Genomic DNA, 19,443 nt, shown 5'->3' with positions numbered 1-19,443 from the left:
ATTTTGACCCACACACACTGGGATTTAACTTGAGGGGACCTGGGCCATATCTAAATGGGATGTCCTCCCACAGACATGAGGGGACAACAGAGGTAAAGCTGGTATGCTAGGAAGGGAAGGCATACACACCCTTTGTGGCATGAGTAGGCATGCTCAGGGATTTTGTTCTGCCTGCATTTTAAGCGAAATTCATTCAAACTTCCCAAATCGATACACAGATCACAATGAAGTTATCCTTCCATTTTAGCCCTTCTACAGATTTTGAGAGAATTCCAAAATGTAAAATGAATGCATATTTTAAGGTATGATGTGTACACACAAAAAATGTGCAAGATAAAAACTTTTTTTGTGGGGTGGATACTACCTTCCAGCGGTTCCCGCACTCGTTACACAGCACAAAGGTCGTCATTGGCTCGTCAGCACTCCGTGTTTGCACCTGGAAGGAGAAAGTCAGCTGTGAGCTGGGCGTTTGCCTTTCTGAGCAAACTGGAGCACAAATTCCAGTAGCAAAGAGGCCCAGGAACCTGCCTCAGCTTCCCAAATTTAATCCTCACAACTAAATTCCAGCATTTTCATTGCCACTATCAAATTTAGGCACATCAAGCTTTAAGCTACAATCTTGCACAAAGGAAAGTGGGATTCTGCAAACTTGCATAAATTATATAAATTAAGCACAGTTGCTTGCTTTGCGTTTTGCCCTTCTGCTAGTCCAAAGACAGAGCAAAGAGCCTGGCAGGGCACACACACAGAATGCCTATAGCTATATATCAATCTATATTATATTGCATCTGTTTACACAGATATTCCCTTGATCTCTCAACCCAAAGCTCCTGTTCTAATTGTTAAGTTGCTTTAAAGAGAATGGTGGATTTTTATATGTTTGTGTAACTGGTTTTTATAATCTGCAAGCCACTTGGAAGCCCTTTTTTGCATTAATGGTATATAAAGACTATATACTCGAGAACACCACCTGCACATTGTACAATATAATCCGAGTGCAAAAAGAGGGGGTGTCATATCCAGTACATGGGTAAAACTACAACCCATCTACACACGTTTTAGAAACCACAAATTTGCAATCTTGACCAAAAGACTGGGGCAAATAATTTCAGTTCTGAGAACCGCAGCCTGTCAGTCTTATCAATAATAGCTAAAGAGATGCCAACAGATCCAACTGTGTTAGCGAAGAGGGAGACCTTCTGGGTGTACACACCGGGCACATTAACACCGCATGGCCTCAGCCTGGAGGACAGGACCAGCACTGCTTGGCTCTGAGGAATGAAGGCATCTTGAGTGTGCCATCCTCAAAGCTCTATAACTGCCACCTTGGATACAGCATCAATTCATTGTTATCAGAGCAGCAGATGAAGGCAAGAGCTGAAATGTTTCAACACATAAATTAAAAAGCACTGTGGTTTATTACGGTAAACACACACACACACACACACACACACACACACACACACACACACACGTACGTATATGGGTAGATCTTGCTCAGATGTTTCTGTGGTCCTGAAATTGACTTTATCTACAATGGGTAAATTAACATCCTTTGCATCCCTTTTCTTGCTCACTGCAGAGATCTCTTGTGAAGCACAGAGGGATTTGTTGTTTTTTTACCATGTGAACCTGCCCAGCCCACCTCACCTCACCTGGTTATAGGTGCAGTTCTTCTTCTTGCATTTGCCGCACTGGAAGAGGTCGGTCGTGGTGCCTCCGGTCTTTGCCATCTGATGCTCTCGGATGGCTTCTTGGGTCATGGCGTTCCTTAGCTCCTTCAGTTCATCGCTGGCCATTTCCTGCAATTAATTACTTACTTAGAGCAGACTTTCTGCCCTACCAGTCCTAAACTGGCCACAGCACTTTGCAAGCCCAAACGATCAGCTGGTTGTTAGGGCTAGCAAAGACCAACGCACAGGAAACTGCAGAGGCCGTCAGATCAATTCACATCCCTGCAAACCCCCTTTTCAGCCAGGCCACATCTTTTACCTGCTCACACCTGACATCCCTTATAGGCCAGGTGTGCAGAAGGAAAGTGAGGCTTGGCCAAAATGGCCCATGCCCCTAATGAGGCCCGCGGGACAGAGATTCCCCACCACGGATGGAAAAAGTTATAGTCCAGCCTGTTCCTTCTCCTCCCTACTTACATCTGCCGTCATCCTGGCAATGAGGCTGGGCGGAATGGCTCCGGACAACACGTTTCGGCGCAAGCCAGGATTCTTGGGGTCCTTCAGGTTGCTAATGCGGCTCCTCACACGGTTGCGATACTTCATATCAGTGCCCTTCAGCTCCTGGTAGATATGTGGAAGCGTCAAGGAAGAAGGGCGAAAAGGATAATACACAGAATGAAATGGGTCAACAGCGCAGTTGGCAGGGCGCATGCTCTGTGTGGGGAAGGCCCCGGGTTCAATCCTCAGCATTGCTAGTGAAAAGGATTTCAGTTAGGAGGCAATGCAACAGATCTCTGCCCCAAACCCTGATTGCCATGCATCATAGATAGCAGGCCAGCCTCCACTGTGTGTATCATGAGATCTCATCTCTCATGGTTTTAACCTTTAAAGCCCTTTACAGCCCAGGACCCGCGTGCCTTCGGGACCGTCTCTCTGGATATGTGACCTCACGGTCTTCAAATAAAAACATCTTGGAGATTCCAGGCCACAGGGAGGTTAGGCTGGCCTCGACCAGAGCCAGGGCTTTTTCGACCGTGGCCCCAATCTGGTGGAACGCTCTGTCACAAGAGACTAGGGCCCTGCGGGACTTGACATCTTTCCACAGGGCTTGCAAGATGGAGCTGTTCTGCCAGGCCTTTGGCCAAGGCACAGTCTGACCCCCCCCCTCTCCTTCTGTAATCCTCATAGAACTCTAACCCAATGGTTGCCATTAATTTGATTCCGAATTGATTTTAAAATGTATTTTAATTAATTGACTGTGTGATTTTATGTACACTGTGCTATTTTTACTTGTTGTTACTTACTTACTCTGAGCCCAGCTTTGGCCGGGGAGGGCGGGATACAAATTATTATTATTATTATTATTATTATTATTATTATTATTTATCATCTGTTTTGGAGCCCAGAAGCAATACTATAGAGCTCATTTACAAAGTGCTTCCAGTACTTCATATTTATATTATATATATATATAACCGTTTTGTAAGGTAGAACCCTAGGGATCAGCAACAGTATCCCAATTTTTTAGATGGGAAGGTAAGACTAAAAGACAGCCCTGGAGTGAGTGATAGCAAAACACTGTTCTGGCCCACGGAACCCATCCTATCCAAAGGATATGATCTTCAATTTCAGCTGCCATCTTGTCGCAATTGACTCCAAACTCCTTGTAATCATCTGAGGAGAAAAGGAAGCGGAACACAAGAGATCATTCTGTGTGCAACTTAGGAGTTAATTCTTGTTAGCATTAAAGCCAACCAGGTGGGGGGGGAGGGAGAGGTGTTGCTTAGCAACCAGCCAGAATGGCAGGACTTTTGCTGAGGCAGCTCATGCCCTGGTAGTTCTGAGGGAGTTCCTCCTCTGTGTATGTGTTAATGTCTCCTTCCTCTGTACAATGCTTGAACTAAGAAAGACAAAACCTCTCTTGAGGTTTTGTTTTTTCTACTTGAATTACACACTGTTTTTGGTTCAGTTTGCTCAATGAAGCGTTATTCATATTTTCCTCTCTGGATTCCATCTGCATTTCCCCATTGCTTCCCTAACCTAGGGTTGCCACATTTTAAAAAGTGAAAATCAGGACACCAAAAGTTGTTGAGCATTTTTTTTTTTTGGCCACATTGTAACACTGCTTGAAAATCCCCTTTGCCGGCTGCAACACGGGTGACTGGCTTGCCTCCTTCAGCCCCCGTCAACTTGATAACTGGAGTGAGAGCAACTACCGCCGAGAGCTGCCTCAGCTACCTCTCCTCACACTATTTTCCTTTTTTCTCGCCGCCCCCGGCCTGCACAGCACCTGAAGGCCCTCCGCTTCCCCATCCCAGGTGGAAAGTTTCCTGAGCCACAGAGGCGTATTTTGGCCTCTCACCATCCATTTTCAGAGCCGCGGAGACCATCTCAATGCATTTGTCCCGGACGGAGTCTCCTGTCAGGTAGCATGATGCCAAGAAGCAGGTGGAAGATGAAAATGTCGGAGTGATGGGGCTGATTGGGGTCTTGGGCACATCTGGCCTAGCTTTGCTGAAGAGGGCAGAAAACAACAGGTCTTTGCAAAAGCAGAAGATGGCAAATACAGGCACGTAGCAAGGGAGGGGCGGGGGCCTAGCTCCATACAAGCTCCATTAGCGCGTGGGCAGTGCCCCCGGACCCTAGTCCGCCCCTCGCCTCCTCCGCCCAAGCAGAAAGAAAAAGTGCATTGCTACGGAGCGGATTGCCGGGCGCGCCAGCCACCCGGACGGACTGCACATGTGCAGACATGCACAGTCCGTCCTGGCGCGCGAGTTGTGCGTCGTAACATCACGATGCGCACGCACTGCGGAGCGACGCCCCCTCCCCAGGGGCTGTCGCCCCGGGCAGCTGAGCGGCACCGTTCGCCACTGGGCAAATATCGCCATGAAACCCAGCCAGATGGGCAGGGTATAAATAATATATTTATTATTATTATTATTATTATTATTATTATTATTATTAATGTCCCCCCTTTTAAGCTCTCCTTTTAAGTCTAGTTCTTACTGAGGTCATCAGCAGTCTAGCCTGCACCACTCCAGACCAGAGGGGGCTTACATAACATAACATTTCATTTGTTAAATTTATATACTGCTCTTCATCCAAGGATCACAGGGAGGATGGCAATATAAAAACACAAAAATGAATAACTAAATGCTTCTGTCTATTTTTTTTTTTCTGTTCCAGCCTAGTCTTCTCTCCGAATTTCAGCTTGCAAGGCAATTGCACACTAGCAATAACATAGTCCCCCACCAATGCTAGAACTGGAGAACCACGCAGTGAAATGAACAGAGAGATTCAGAAGGGACAAGAAGGACTTCTTCAAAACAGTCGTTAACTTATGGAACTTGCTGCCACAAGGTATGTCAACAGATGGGACACTAATAATAATAATAATAATAATAATAATAATAATAATATTTATACCCCGCCCATCTGGCTGGGTTTCCCCAGCCACTCTGGGCGGCTTCCAACAGAAAAATAAAATACAATAATCTATTAAACATTAAAAGCCTCCCTAAACAGGGCTGCCTTCAGATGTCTTCTAAAAATGTGGTAGTTGTTGTTCTCTTTGACATCTGATAGGAGGGCATTCCACAGGGTGAGTGCCACTACCGAGAAGGCCCTCTGCCTGGTTCCCTGTAACTTAGCTTCTTGCAGTGAGGGAACCGCCAGAAGGCCCTCAGCGCTGGACCTCAGTGAATGATGGGGGAGGAGATGCTCCTTCAGGTATACAAGACCGAGGCCGTTTAGGGCTTTAAAGGTCAGCACCACTAACTTGGGTGGATTTAAAAGGAGATTGGACGAGTTCATGGAGGACGAAGCAACCACAGCTATTAGTCCTGATGGATATAGGCATCCTTCAAGTTTATTTATTTTACTTATTTATACAAATATCTAATATCTATACTACTATATTGTAAAAAAAATCAAAATCAAAGCCATATACAGTAATATCTATATATAATAAAAACACATTTCAGCAGCTGTTTAAAGTTGGAAACAGAAAAACTCTATGGGCAGAATATTCCACAAAAATACCATTTGCAGAGAAGCAATAACTGGCTTCCTAGGGGCATCTGATTAACAGATTTTGGGAAAATGATAATGTGCCAGATGGACCATTGGTTTGATCCAGCCAGCCTCTCCTTAATGTTTTTTTATGGCTCAAATTCGTGGCAGTGTGGTGTTGTGGTTAGAACGTGGGACTAGAATCTGGGAGGCCAGGATTCAAATCCCCCATCAGCCATGAAGCTCACTGGGGGATCTTTATATCCAGTTTCATCTTCCCCCTCCCCACTTGGGAGAGGACACAAAAATACCCAGCCATACCTTTCCTCTTTGCTATCGGTAGAATTTTTCCGAGACCCAGGAGGAGATGCAGCTGGATTGGAGCCAGTGGATGCCCTCCTGTAAGGAAGACAAAGAGGTGCAACAAATAAGATGCCAAAACACACTCACTGCAACAGGAGTGGGGGGGATTCCCATGTGTATTTAAATTTTATTAACATTAACCCCAGGCCACTATCCTCGGTATATAATGTTTAGTTCTTTTTAATGGCCCCATCTGCACTAAGCAGCACCGCACAACATTAAACTTCCGCCAAGGAATTCTGGGACCTGTAGTTTGCTAAAGGTGCTTGGAACTGAAGTTCTGTGAGGGATAAACTACAGCTCCCTGGATGCTTTGAGGAAGCCATGACTGTTAAAGCGGTATACTTGTGCTTCAAATGTATGCTGCGGATGGGACCCTGTTTATTAGCGCAGCTCTTGGCTCACCGTTTCAAGGAAGATAAAGGGTAACATATGAAATAAAGAACCAGGAAGGACTAGACTAGGAAACCGCCCATCCGCTCTGGGGACCAGTCAAACACTTTCTCTGAACACTATGGACTGTAACAGGGATAAAAGCCCTCCTGGGCTTGTGAAGCTAGCAATGGCGCCATGTTAAAAGGCCAGCTATGCAAAGCTGACAAAGTAGCTTACCTGTCCGTTGACAGCCTCTTGGGAGAGGAGGAGGAAGCAGCAGTCGAGGTGGAAGATCTTGAGTCTTCGGAGTCTCTTCTTTTTGATGGGGGGGAAGGGTACAAAGTGCAAAAAAAGAGCTATGAATTGCCAGACTGTTAGCTTGGAACACATGCTAACTGCCTTAGACCAGATTGGACTATGTTGTCCATCTAGCCTGGTGTTGTCCACTCTGACCGGCAGGGTCTCAGGCAGATTATTCCCCATCATCTCCCACCCAATTGTTAAACTGGAGGTGCTAGGGATTGAACCTGGGGCTTCCTGCAGGTAAAGCATGTGTCCTATCACCAAGCTATGCAATCTCCACCCCCTAACGTTAACCTGGGAAATGGATGCCTGGACTTCATGGCCAAGGGTCTTCTATGGCGGGAGCCCATTGGAACTGGTGGGGTGGGGTGTAGGGAGTCCAAAAAGTAGGGGGAGCCAGAGCCTAGGATAGGCAGGGCCAACCAAGCCTAGTTTTGTCCCCACCCTCCTCCCTGCCAAGTACTGCAAGGGTAACAATGGGATCAGGGAGGAGGAAGAAGAAGCCGATAGGCAGTGCTACCCCCTGGATAGGTCACAGGTAAGAATGCAGGCAGGTGGGGCTGGCTGATGGCAGGCTGGAGGTGGGGCAGTGAGCCCCTTGCCCTAAGGGATCAGTCTCCACTGGCAATATTGTTTCCCAGGAAATAGAAATATTATGAGATCCACTGATGAAAGATAAGGACATGTACCTCTCTTTTTTAGGTTCCAAGTGGGATTTTTTCGATGTAGCTGAAGCACTTCTGGGATCTCTGCATATAGAGACATAGCATGATGTTAGATTGCCTGAATTTGGCATTCTTCAGTTTGCCTTCTCCAGCATCATGCATTTCAGTGTCTGTGCTGTCAGTAGAGGTGGCTTCTCTAGTTGGCAGAATTTACCTCTTGAACTTATCATATAATACAGTGGGACCTCGACTTACAAGCTACTTCACATCCAACGTTTTCGAGTTACGAACGGAAAAAGTGGCCGCGCGCTTATGATTTTTCGACATCCGAACGGAAAACCCGTTCGCAGCTAGATGCGGTTTCCTCGACTTACGAATTTTTCCGTTTCCAATGCATTCCTATGGGAAACCGCTTTTCCTATGGGAAACTCGACTTACGAAGTTTTCGACCTACGAGTGTGCATCCGGAACGGATTAAATTCGTAAGTCGAGGTCCCACTGTATAAGGGGAGCTAACTCTGAGCCCTGCCAAAGACTTTCTTAGTCCAGCAGGCAACATAAGGTAATAATAATAATAAATAATAAATAATAATAATAATAATTTACTATTTATACCCCACCCATCTGGCTGGGTTTCCCCAGCCACTCTGGGCAGCTTTCAACAGAATATTAAAATACAATAAGCTATTAAACACTAAAAGCTTCCCTAAACAGGGCTGCCTTCAGGTGTCTTCTAAAAGCCTGGTAGTTGTTTTTCTCTTTGACATCTGGTGAGAGGGCGTTCCACAGGGGGGGTGCCACTACCGAGAAGGCCCTCTGCTTGGTTCCCTGTAACTTGGCTTCTCGCAACGAGGTTTATGTTCAGCTTTATGAGGAATTTCAAATTGCTTTATCCTTTGTATGATTATCCTCTGCTTAGAGCGTGTTCAGTACATAAATGCCTTTTTTTTTTTAAAAAAAGAAATAATTGAAAGAGAATTGAACTGATATGGAGGATGCTCTTTGGGGAAATTAACTGGGGCTGAATGAATAGAAGAGGAACAGATTTGGGGTGATCTTAATTGAAGAATTTATCTGGGTTGATTTGGATCGGGAAATTAGCTGGCTTGCTTTCCGCAACATATGAATTCTAAATGTGCACCTACTTTAGATCAGTAACGTTCACTGGCACAGTAGTTTTCAACTGGCCCATACCCCAGACCCACCTCTGACTCCCAAGCTGTGGCATTGGAACCCACATGCATATTTTCCCCTTTGATTTACATTTAATAGTGCTAATGATGCACATTTTTCTGTCCTAACATGGAAATCCCCAGAGCAATATAGATTTAGTGCTTTGGCATTGCCACTAAATCAAAACCAGTCTTGCAATGTGGCAGGAGGAAGGTGCAAGCATGTGGCTAGCCAGAAATCTTCATCTTGTTTTTAAAAAACGGCTCGTGCCTTTCTCCTGTCACATTGCAGCACCTGTGGAAATTGATCAAATGAGCATCTCATAAGAATGCACTCAAGTTTTCATACGTGTCTGGTCAGCCAAAGCTGGAATCCCAACATGGCAGCAACTCTGTGGATCCATGCCCTGAATCTTTTCTATGCCACCTGGTTGCTGGCCATAAGACAATTGTAAAACGACGCTTTACCTATCTGATGCTCAACATCTGCAGCAAACTGGGTAGCAGCAAGAAGACTGGAAGCTCTCTCTCTGTTTAACTGCGCTCAGAGCATTCCCCAAAGTTATCAGCGCAGAGCAGCTCTGCCATCTGTCAAACGGTGGTTAACAAGGTCCAGGGAAAATCCTGGCTCACCCCACCATTTTGCAAATGACACAGAACAAGCGATATAGTTGCTGTTACAGGCACTGGAGTGGAAAGCGAAACTAAACAGGGCCTGGCAACCAAGATGGGCATTTTTCCAAGCACAAGCAGAGAACATGGCGAAGTGAGCGCCTGCATAACAGGATGTCTTATCTTAGGTTAAAATAAGAAACTCCCTAGAAATTGGGCAGGAGCTGAGATGCTGGTTTTGCATATGCTTAGGCCCAATTAAATGTCCCTACGGTTGCCTTCAAGGATATCCTGTTCAAAAATAAGGGGTGACATATAAGTGATTTCATTCTGGTTAAGCCTCCCACCCTAGAGACTCATCTAAAACTTAAATTTCTTGAGTAGGGATGGGGAAAACCTGTCCATTTCAGTTTCTCATTTTCCAATCTTAAACTCAGTTCTCCACATTTCCACATCAGCCTGTGGCATCCCGAAATTTCAACAACAGATTCATCTGAATACAGTCGTACCTTGGAAGTCGAACGGAATCCGTTCCAGAAGTCTGTTCGACTTCCAAAATGTTTGGAAATCAAAGTGCAGCTTCTGATTGGCTGCAGGAAGCTCCTGCAGCCAATCAGAAGCTGCATTTTGGTCACTTCCAGGTTTGCAGCGTTCGGGAGCAAAAACGTTCGAGAACTAAGCTGTTTGAAAACCAAGGTACGACTGTATACACATTTTTGCAAAGCAATTTTCCCTAATACAAACCAGCCACAGATGCAAAAAGTCACTCTTAGGCATAATAATATTGTGCTATTGTTGTTGCTGCTGCTCATCATCAACATATATGGTTCTAGACTGCCCTCCATCTCAAAGGAATCTAAGGGTAGTGTAAAGCAAATTATATCATCATATGTATGTTAGCATTTGGCTACGTTCTAGTAGCAAAGGAAAAGGTTACAGAGGTATATCTTTGCAAGTAGTTAGAAGTGGTGGTAAGAAGTGTTGCTCCTGCTGAAGACATTTCTTAATTCTGTAATGCATTGCGAATTATGTAACATTTTTGGTACTTTGAGAACTTGTTCTTTCTGTTGCTTTTCCTGCATCCAATGCTTTCATCTCCCTTTCCTTTGGTTTCCTGCTAACTGGGGGGGAATAGCAATTTTACCAGTAACAATATTTGTCGACTCAGAAAATGTGATATCTGCAACAGAATCACATTTTTGAAGGAAGACAAATGGACCCGATTCAAATCAACGTTTGCACCTCCTTGCACTAAAAGCTGTGAATGGCCCTAACATGTGAATACCGGTCTTTTTGCTTTCCATCAGAACTTTTGCAGAGATTCACAGGGTGGGAAATGGTGTCTTCAGTTTTCCAGCCAGGGCTATCAATCCCTTTGTCTCTCTCTTTCTCCTTTTTACCCTTCTCCGTCCCCGACTCTAAAAGAGAGAAAATGGGACACCCAGGTACAATCAAATATTGTAAAGTCTTCTGTGTTTTCTAGTTTTGTTAGTAGTTTCATAATAATAATAATAATAATAATAATAAATTTATTTATACCCCGCCCATCTGGCTGGGTTTCCCCAGCCACTCTGGGCGGCTTCCAACAGAAAAATGAAATAAAATAGTCTATTAAACATTAAAAGCCTCCCTAAACAGGGCTGCCTTCAGAGGTCTTCTAAAAATCTGGTAGCTGTTTTTCTCTTTGACATCTGATGGGAGGGCGTTCCACAGGGCAGGCGCCACTACCGAGAAAGTCCTGTGCCTGGTTCCCTGCAACTTTGCTTCTCGCAACGAGGGAACTGCCAGAAGGCCCTTGGTACTGGACCTCAGAGTCCGGGCAGAACGATGGGGATGGAGACGCTCCTTCAGGTATACTGGACCAAGGCCATTTAGGGCTTTAAAGGTCAGCACCAACACTTTGAACTGTGCTCGGAAACGTATATACAGTAAGCCCTGCGATATTTTTCTAGCACCCTCCACTTCTGCTTGCTTTGTGAGCATCTCAAATTTTAATTTAAAAAACTTTCATTAAATTTTTTTTATTTATGATTCAGTTATATACATTTCAATAGTTTTACAATCATTCTAACATTTCAAAACTCGATTTCCTGTTTTCTTGAGGTCTAAGCAGCTCTCTAATGGTGATACTCAGAGAACCTGCTGGCATTTTTTTGTCACCCACAACAAAGCACTTGCCCCTCTCTTACCCAGCAACCTCTTCCAGTTCTTGATGAGGATTTTTGCCAGAGTTATCACCTCCTCATCAGCGCAGTGCTTGCGGATCGCGTTGACAGCCACGCCAATTCTTGTGGTCTGAGAGACAGAGAAGAGGGATTAGCAGCAGTTTATGCAAGAGCTCTCAGCTACAAACTCTTTGCATGCAGGAAGGTCCCTGGTTTAATCCTTCATGTCTCCAACTTAAAAGGGACCAGGGAACAGCTGGAGGACTCAGGGGCCCATGTCAGTCAGAGTTGACCTTGCAAAGCCAAAGCAGTGACCTCCAGATGTTGTTGGGCTACAATTCCCAGCAGCAGCCAGCGTGACAGGGGTGGTGGGAGTTGTGGTCCAGCAAACATAAGGAAAGCCTGTTGGGTCAGGCCAATGATCCATCTAGTCCAGTATGCTGTTCTCACAGCAGCCAACCCACACTCTCCCACTGTGGTTTCCAACAGCTGGTATTCAGAAGCATTACTGCCTGTGACCATGGAGACAGAGCGTAGGCATCACGGCTAGTAGCCTCATCCTCCGTGAACTTGTCCAAACCTCTTTCAAAGCTATCCAATTTTGTGGCCATCACTGCCTCTTCTGGGCGTGATGCCACCAGCTTAACTATGCACCACGTGAAGAAATACTTTCTTGTATCTGTCCCAAATCCTCTAACATTCAGCTTCATTGGATGTCAATGCAAGTTATGAGAGAGGAGGAAAAAAACATTTCCCCATCCACTTTCTCAAGGCCATGAATTATGTTAGAAACATTTATCATGCCACCTTGTTCCTCACCTTTTCTATAAACTAAAGAGTTCCAAACGCTAGGCCCTTTCCCTGTAGTGGGGCTGCTCCACCCCCCCACCCCCCGGATCCTCTTGGTTGCCCTTTTCTGAACTTCTCCCAACACCATTTTTTAGATGAGGCAAATGTCTAGAGAGCACCTCGTTGGCCTAGAGCAGGCTTCCCAAACTCGGCGTCTCCAGATCTTTTGGGACTACAATTCCCAACATCCCTGACCACTAGGTCCTGTTAGCTAGGGATGATGGGAGTTGTAGTACCAAAACAGCTGGAGGGCCGAGTTTGGGGGTCCCTGGCCTAGAGTATTTATGCCCATGAATTCAGATACCTGCAGCAGCTGGATGGTCATTGTGCAACTGTTCAGTTTCTTCAATAGGTCGAGAGCTCCTTCCTAAGAAAGGGGAAAACAAACAATATTGACGTGCCTTAAAATACATTCTCCTTGTCTCCTGCAATATGCCTAATGTAGGAATTGTCAGTGGCAATCTCTGAGGCATGGGTGGGGAACCTCAGACCCAGGGGGCAGATGCAGCCCTCCAAGACCATTGTATCTGGCCCTTGGGAGTTTCCTGGCTAGGACACTCCGTCGTGCTTTTGGCTTGCCTGGATGGAGGACAGAGAAGGGCATGTCAGTCAATGAGCGTTCGTTTCATTCCATCCACTTTTACCCCTGCTCACTGCTGATTGCTGGTGCCAGAAAGGCAGCCCAGAAGGGGAGGCGGAGCTAACCTTCTGGCAGGATGCCCTCAGTGGTCAGCAGGCACACTCTAAGCTAAGGTTCATGGCTCAAGCAGGAGGCCCACAATGAACCACCAGAGCCCCTTAGAGCTGCTCTTCCTCTTCTTGCCACTGGGAGAAAAGGAATGTTTTTGCCTGGTGCCTAAAGATATGTAACGAAGGCGCATCGGGTGATCTTCCCTGGGGAGAGCATTCTTCCATTGGGGAGCCACCACAGAAAAGGTCCGTTCTCATGTTGCCACATTCCAGACATGAAGATGGGCTTCAGATGATGATCTGATGACATTGCTGGCTCACTCCTGACACTGCTTGAGACCATACCAACTCAGTGTCTGACTGTGGTTGTAAAAAGGGAGCCACAGGCAGGCAGGCAGCCTGTGCTTGCGATGGAGCCAGACTGCAATGACTCCTGGCATGCATCACGACAGTCCTGTCCACCTTTCAACTTATGCATATTTTGCCATGCCACTAGGTGCCAGGTTTCCAGTGGCACAGCCCAAGCTTGAATTTGCCACATTGCAATGAATGAACCCCAGCCAGATGGGCGGGGTAGAAATAATAAATTATTATTATTAAATTATTATTAGGAAAACAACATGGGCTGGAGGTTTCTGTGGCCAACATGTACCATTTGCAAGAACATGGGGCCACATGTCCCGTCCCCATCCCCTTTCCCCTTTCAGGGGAAAGTGTCGGCACCACCACGGATCTTTGCAGAAACCTGACATTGCAAAAGTCAAATGTTGTTTCCTTGTCAACGCACATCTGTCTGCGTCGCAAATAACTTCTGCAATTTGCCACAGCAGCCCAAGCAGGCAGCACATGTGACTTCCAGTGGGCTCTCTTGCCTTTGGGAAAACAAAAACTCTCTCACAGGTGATGGGTGGGTGAGGGAATCAGGGTGGATAAAAATCAATGATTTTTTAAAAAAAAAATCAAAAAATCAGATTTTTTTGTTTTAAAACGGATTTTTTAAAAATAAAATGCTTTTTGAGGAAAATATATTACCATCCAAAGGTTATTCCATCATGAAATAAAGATTAGGGTTTTTTTAATTATGTAGAATAAGGTTGTATATGTTTAATTTTTTTGGTAAATAAATTCCATTAATGCATTCACAATGTCATGCTCTTCCAGAGGTTTTTGTAAGATTATTGAGAAGTTTCTCTGCCTACAAGATATTATCACAGATGCTCGGTTTACAGTTCTCAAAACTGAATTTGACTCAGCAGAGATCACATGCCTCTTCTTCACAGCAAAAATGTTATAACATGAACAGAGTTGAGAAATAGACCTTAATCCTATTGTTCTACAAACCTATGAATACAGAATCAACCCCTTCAGTGCTAAGTTTCCAGAAGTTCAGTGAATAGAATAGAAACAACATTTTTCTGATTGTTTGGAGTGGACAGTATTTAAGTTTTTCATGTGTAGGCTGGGCTGACAGTCTAAGTTTCTTAATACTGTATATATATATATTGTTTTTGTTTAGCCAAATTAGTTAACAAACATGGATGTTTGTTTAAACAAGTAACATATGCTGTAATGTTATTGTTTCAGTTGAATAAATCTATTTAATTTGTTATTATTAATGTAATGATTATTTTTCTCCTTCCTAAGTACAACAGAAAAGTTGTCCAAATACAGTATGAATGATTAACCTATTGAACTGGGGATAAAAAAAACTAATATGAAAAGTTGTTATTCTAAAAATCTTCATCTACTAGCATATTAAAGTTGTACCAGCAAGAATTAGTCTTTATGTAGAAAACTATGATTTAAATCAAGCCTTACTGACTCGTGATTTAAATCAAATCCACCCTGGAGGGAATCACCAATTTGTTTCCATTGCTCTCCATGATGATGTCACAAACATGCACATTGCAAACATTTTACACCACAGAGATTCTGATTTCCGCATCCGTCTATTAGGAAGTTTTTAATGTTTGATGTTTTATTGTATTTTTGATATTCTGTTGGGAGCCGCCCAGAGCGGCTGGGGAAACCCAACCAGATGGGCGGGGTATAAATAATAAATTTATTGTTATTATTATATTATTATTGACAAAGAGGTACCTATACAGGGAGGGGAGAACATCAGTAAACTCCTTGATCCCTGCATAGTTAGAATAGGGTGAGTGCACCCTTAATACTTCTGGTTTGGGGGGGGGGCGTTGAGATTTCTTTCATATTGCCCATTGTGTGCTCAGGTTTCTGGTCCCTAAGGCAAGAGTAGGGAATCTCAGGCCAGAGGGCCAAATGTGGCCCACCTAGCTTCTCAAACTGGCCCTCGGGTCTCTCCCTAAGCCACACACCCCTCTCTCCAGATGTCAAGGCTCCAGATGGAGAGCTGCTGCCAGTCAGTGTAGACAATACTGAGCTAGATGGACCAATGGGTCTGACACATTATAGGGCAGATTCCTGTGTTTCTTCATACTCCCTTCCCAGGTCAGAGTCTCCCTAAAGCAGGAAAGCCTCCCCCCCCCCATGCCAGCATTATCTGCAAAATTGCAGCGGTTGCAGCAGAACCTTCAAATATTGGCCTTAAGTCGGTGGAGGGGTGGGTGTTGAAGCAGATCTGGTAGGGAGGAGTTATTTGCAGTCATTGCATACTAGAGCAAAGTTTGCAAGGGAAGTCAAACATTAACTTCAACTCAAGGTGCAAATCTTGCTCCATGGTTCACCTTCTGCTGAGTATTGCCAGGGAGCCAAAGGACAAAATCCTCAGACCGCTCAAGTGAAATAAGAATGGCAAAACATCCACTGACCTACACCAACTCTATTGTGGTGTAGTGGTTTGAGTGCCGGACTAGGAGCTGGGAGACCAGGGTTCAAATCCCCACTCGGTCATAAAGCTCACTGGGTGGGTGGCCTGGAACCTCAGCCTAACCTACCTTGCAGGGTTCTTGTGGAGAATAATGGAAGGAGGGGAGAATAACTTATGCCACCTTGAGCTCCTGGGGGGGGGGAGAGATATAAATACATTTTTTAAAAAAGATTGTGTCCATTCTCGAGTAAATGCAACAGAACCTGTCCATAGGGAGATAATGCAAGGACAGCTGTGCACTTAGAGAATTTTGCACTGTGTGGACTTGTGTCTTCTCCACTCCGGCCACATATGGTGTTATAGGAGTACGCCCAAGGGCTGCATTCCCTCCTGGGCAACCTTCCAAAGGGACAATCCAAGGGTGGGCGGGGCCACTGGTAAAAGTGGGTGGGGTAACAAATGCAAATTTTGCCTTTATACAATGGGGCTAGCTTCCTTTGAACACACACTCTTCTCTTTCCTCCCTGCAGACAAGCAAAAGACTTGATTGGAGTTCCAGGGCACATCTCACAGGGCAAACACATTCTGGTATGCAGAAGAACGGGCAAGGGGGATGGCCTGGGGTCCAAATTTCAAGGGCCGGGCAGAGAGGCCATTTTATCCTCCATCAGGCAAGGAACAGGCATTATCAGCATCCCAGCCAGGCAAAAAGGCTCAAGGATAGTGTGAAAGCAAGGCTGATGAGGGGTGAGGTCTGGGGAGAGAGGACATGACATGAGGCTCCCTATCCATAGTGGTAAGCCAGCCCTGCCACATTCAGGGACCCTCCTGCTCATTTTGCTGGGAGGGGTCCTAACGTCCTCAGCAAGAACATGTCTTCTAGTTGTCCCTAATCTAGCCTCCCCCCCCTTAGATCCCTATTTTACCCATTAGGGGCGCTTTTTAAAACAAAGTTAGCACTCAGTTCGATTCCCTTCTCGCATGTGAGTGATCTAATCATTAAAAAGGAAAATGCTACAATCAGTTTACTAACACACCCAGCTCCAGAAGCCAATGAGCAATTGCCACACATGGCAGAGTAAACATGCATTGACGGTGAGGTTGTCTAGCTTTTCAACTCCATAGCTGTGCCTTGAAGAGCCAGGTGTGAAATGGGAAAGTTTGCATCTCCCACCAATCAGAACAAGTCCTTCCTTGGAGGTTTTTAAGCAGAGGTTGGATGGCCACCTGTCATGGATGCTTTAGCTGAGATTCCTGCATTGCAGGGGGTTGGACTTGATGACTCACGGGCATAGCTGCCAAGTTTTCCCTTTTCTTGCGAGGAAGCCTATTCAGCATAAGGGAAAATCCCTTTAAAAAAGGGATAACTTGGCAGCTATGCTCACGGGGTCCCTTCCAACTCTAAGATTCTAAGTTTCTTAGTACATAGCATTCACATTAGCAGCTTAAAATACAGAAAGTTTCTCTCCCCACCCAATGCGTCCACATTGGAGGGGGGTGTCTTCACCCAATGCACAAGACCTTCTTGCTTTCCCCACCCCTGCAACATTTCTATTCATGATGCTATCATCTGCACATGCACACTCATTTTTACATGTGCTCTTGTTTGCGCATGGGCAACAGCCATCTTAACTGTACACTCCATTCTTAAGAATACAATGAATTCAGCATAGGTTTTCTAGTTGCACTGAAGCTGATTTAAAGGGGGGGGTGTTTTACAAATCAAGCAACATTTGTCAAGAAGCAACAGGGTCAATATGGATTGTAGCTATGAAACTAGCAACGAGACAGCAGCCGGATTTCAAGTAAGCGGTTATGTGAACGGATCCAGAATGTCTCAAAATGACTTACAAAACACAGATAACCTAATCAAATGTTACTATTAAAGACATAACCCTATGTCCATCACAGGTGAAGCATCTGCCCGATACGGTACAACATAGCACACAAACCCCCCAATCGCTTTTGCAATTGTACTAATAAATTGTTATGAGTTTGATGATGCCCGGAATCCCTTCCAACCCTTGGGATTCTGTAATGTCCAAGAGCAAGCTTGCCAAAGCAGCCCCTTCCTCTTGGTAATGGCTTTGGCTGACGAGTTAAGCACCACAATTAGCATAAGCAAAGAAGTTGCTCTGTGCCACAGAACAAATCATTGGGCCTCCCCACACACACACACCAGTGTAGTTTGCGTGAGCTGGAAGCAAGCTGGAGACACAGGAGGATGTTTAAGCTGTCCTGGGTGCTAATGCTGTGAGCCCCTCTATGTTATGCTCAGGTTGCATATATGTGCAAATAAAACCATATGTCCCAAAGGCACCACCATCTCAGCCGGTTAGAGTATGGGGCTGATAACACCAAGGTCAAAGGTTTGAGCCGCACCCCAAAAAGGATAGCTGTATATTAATGCATTGTATTATTATCATTATTAGAATTTATATACCGCCCTATACCCAGAGGTCTCAGAGCAGTTCACATAAAAGATGACAGTATATAAAATAAAAGTTGGTTCCTTCCAGCTCTCACCGCTTGCAGATTGGAGTGGCATGTAATTTTTATTTTCCAGCCTTTAAATTGTGGTCGCGCGCGCGCGCGCGCACACACACACATCTTCCCATGTAGCTGGATGGAGGAAGGCAATGCTGGGGGTGGGTGGGTCCTCTCTTCTCTCCCCTTTTCCAACACACATACATTATTTTTACTTCTCTGCTGCCATCCCTGCAGCAAGACACCAGGCAAAGATTAAATTTACATTGCCAGACTCCTGCCAAACACCTGTTGTCTACATACCTTCTCTCCAAATCCTCTTAGGGACTGCCCACTTGGAGATCTGCAGGAGCAAGGGGGGGGGGGACGGACACTGTCCCTGAAAGAAAACTGAAGCTCTCACAAATACGGTTGAGGCGGGGGTGGGGGAGAGAGAGAAAGCAAACACAGGGAATAATATATTTTTGCTTGTCTCGGGTCACCTAAAGAGCACAACGATTCTCAACTGTAACGCAAACCCTGATTCCCCGCCCTGCAACTGTTGAGAGCCGCAGCTCCTTCGATTCTCATTCTGACGCTTTTGCAAAAAGTTTGCTGAGCAGTGAGAAAACCACAGGAAACCACATTAAAAGCAACTGTTTCTTGAATCCCGAAAGGGACCTCCCAGTGCCAGCGACTGACTGACTCCTGCGAGTTCATGCAGAGTTAAAACACAAAAGCACACAAGCAAAGCGAAAACACACGCGCGCACCGCTTCTCTTACCATGTTCTTCCTGGACACCATCTTATCCAGCTTTTTGCCTATTCGGATCAGCTCCTCCGCTTGCCCCATGGCTTCTCCTCTCCAAAAAACAAAAACACAAACAAACCTATGCCACGGTTCACTCAAGCGAGCTCCTGAAAATATTTAACGGGGAGTCGCGGGGGGTGGGGGTGGGGCAAGAAATGGACCCAGCTGGATCCGGATCTGGTTTTTATGACAGTTGTAGTTGTTGGTTTTTGGTGCTTTTTGGTGGTGGTGTTTTTTAAGAGGGGAATGTACCTGCGGAATAAGGGGAAAGTTTTCGCACTCACTGGAGAAGTTTGACGCGGAAGGAAGGAGGGCGAAATAACGCAGGCGTGCTGGAGAGGGGAGGGGCCACTCGGTCACTTATAAATGACTGCCATGGGGTCAAAATAGCACTAGGGGGATGGGCTAAATATAGGAGCCGAGGATTAAGGGGTGGAAAGACTTCAGGCGGGTGGGTGGGGGGTGGGCTGGATGCTGAGGCCGGGGGCTGGAAAGGC

General features: G+C 45.5%; 1 protein-coding gene across 2 annotated transcripts in view; it reads right to left on the bottom strand.

The window, feature by feature from the left end:
• Nucleotides 1–19,443, bottom strand: part of TCEA3 (transcription elongation factor A3) — a 25,618-nt gene extending 6,175 nt beyond the window's left edge. Inside the window, exons 1-13 of one of the 2 annotated variants that reach the window (XM_060275756.1) lie at nt 19,199–19,443; nt 18,920–18,998; nt 12,493–12,555; nt 11,364–11,469; nt 10,460–10,592; nt 7,415–7,474; nt 6,660–6,737; nt 6,006–6,083; nt 4,036–4,187; nt 3,292–3,347; nt 2,151–2,306; nt 1,656–1,802; nt 365–436 (exon numbers count right to left, since the gene is read on the bottom strand). In XM_060275756.1, the coding sequence (XP_060131739.1) occupies nt 365–436; nt 1,656–1,802; nt 2,151–2,306; nt 3,292–3,347; nt 4,036–4,187; nt 6,006–6,083; nt 6,660–6,737; nt 7,415–7,474; nt 10,460–10,592; nt 11,364–11,469; nt 12,493–12,555; nt 18,920–18,988 (1,170 nt within the window). In that variant the 5' untranslated portion in view covers nt 18,989–18,998; nt 19,199–19,443. Of the gene's footprint in view, nt 1–364; nt 437–1,655; nt 1,803–2,150; nt 2,307–3,291; nt 3,348–4,035; nt 4,188–6,005; nt 6,084–6,659; nt 6,738–7,414; nt 7,475–10,459; nt 10,593–11,363; nt 11,470–12,492; nt 12,556–18,919 lie in introns of both variants that reach the window. The other variant, XM_060275755.1, reaches the window with a different exon arrangement.

Source organism: Zootoca vivipara, chromosome 6 (assembly GCF_963506605.1).
Source record: "Zootoca vivipara chromosome 6, rZooViv1.1, whole genome shotgun sequence".
Classification (NCBI taxonomy): Eukaryota; Metazoa; Chordata; class Lepidosauria; order Squamata; family Lacertidae; genus Zootoca; species Zootoca vivipara.
The sequence above is the reverse complement of the archived record's forward strand: the minus strand, read 5'-3'. Positions and strand labels throughout refer to the sequence as shown.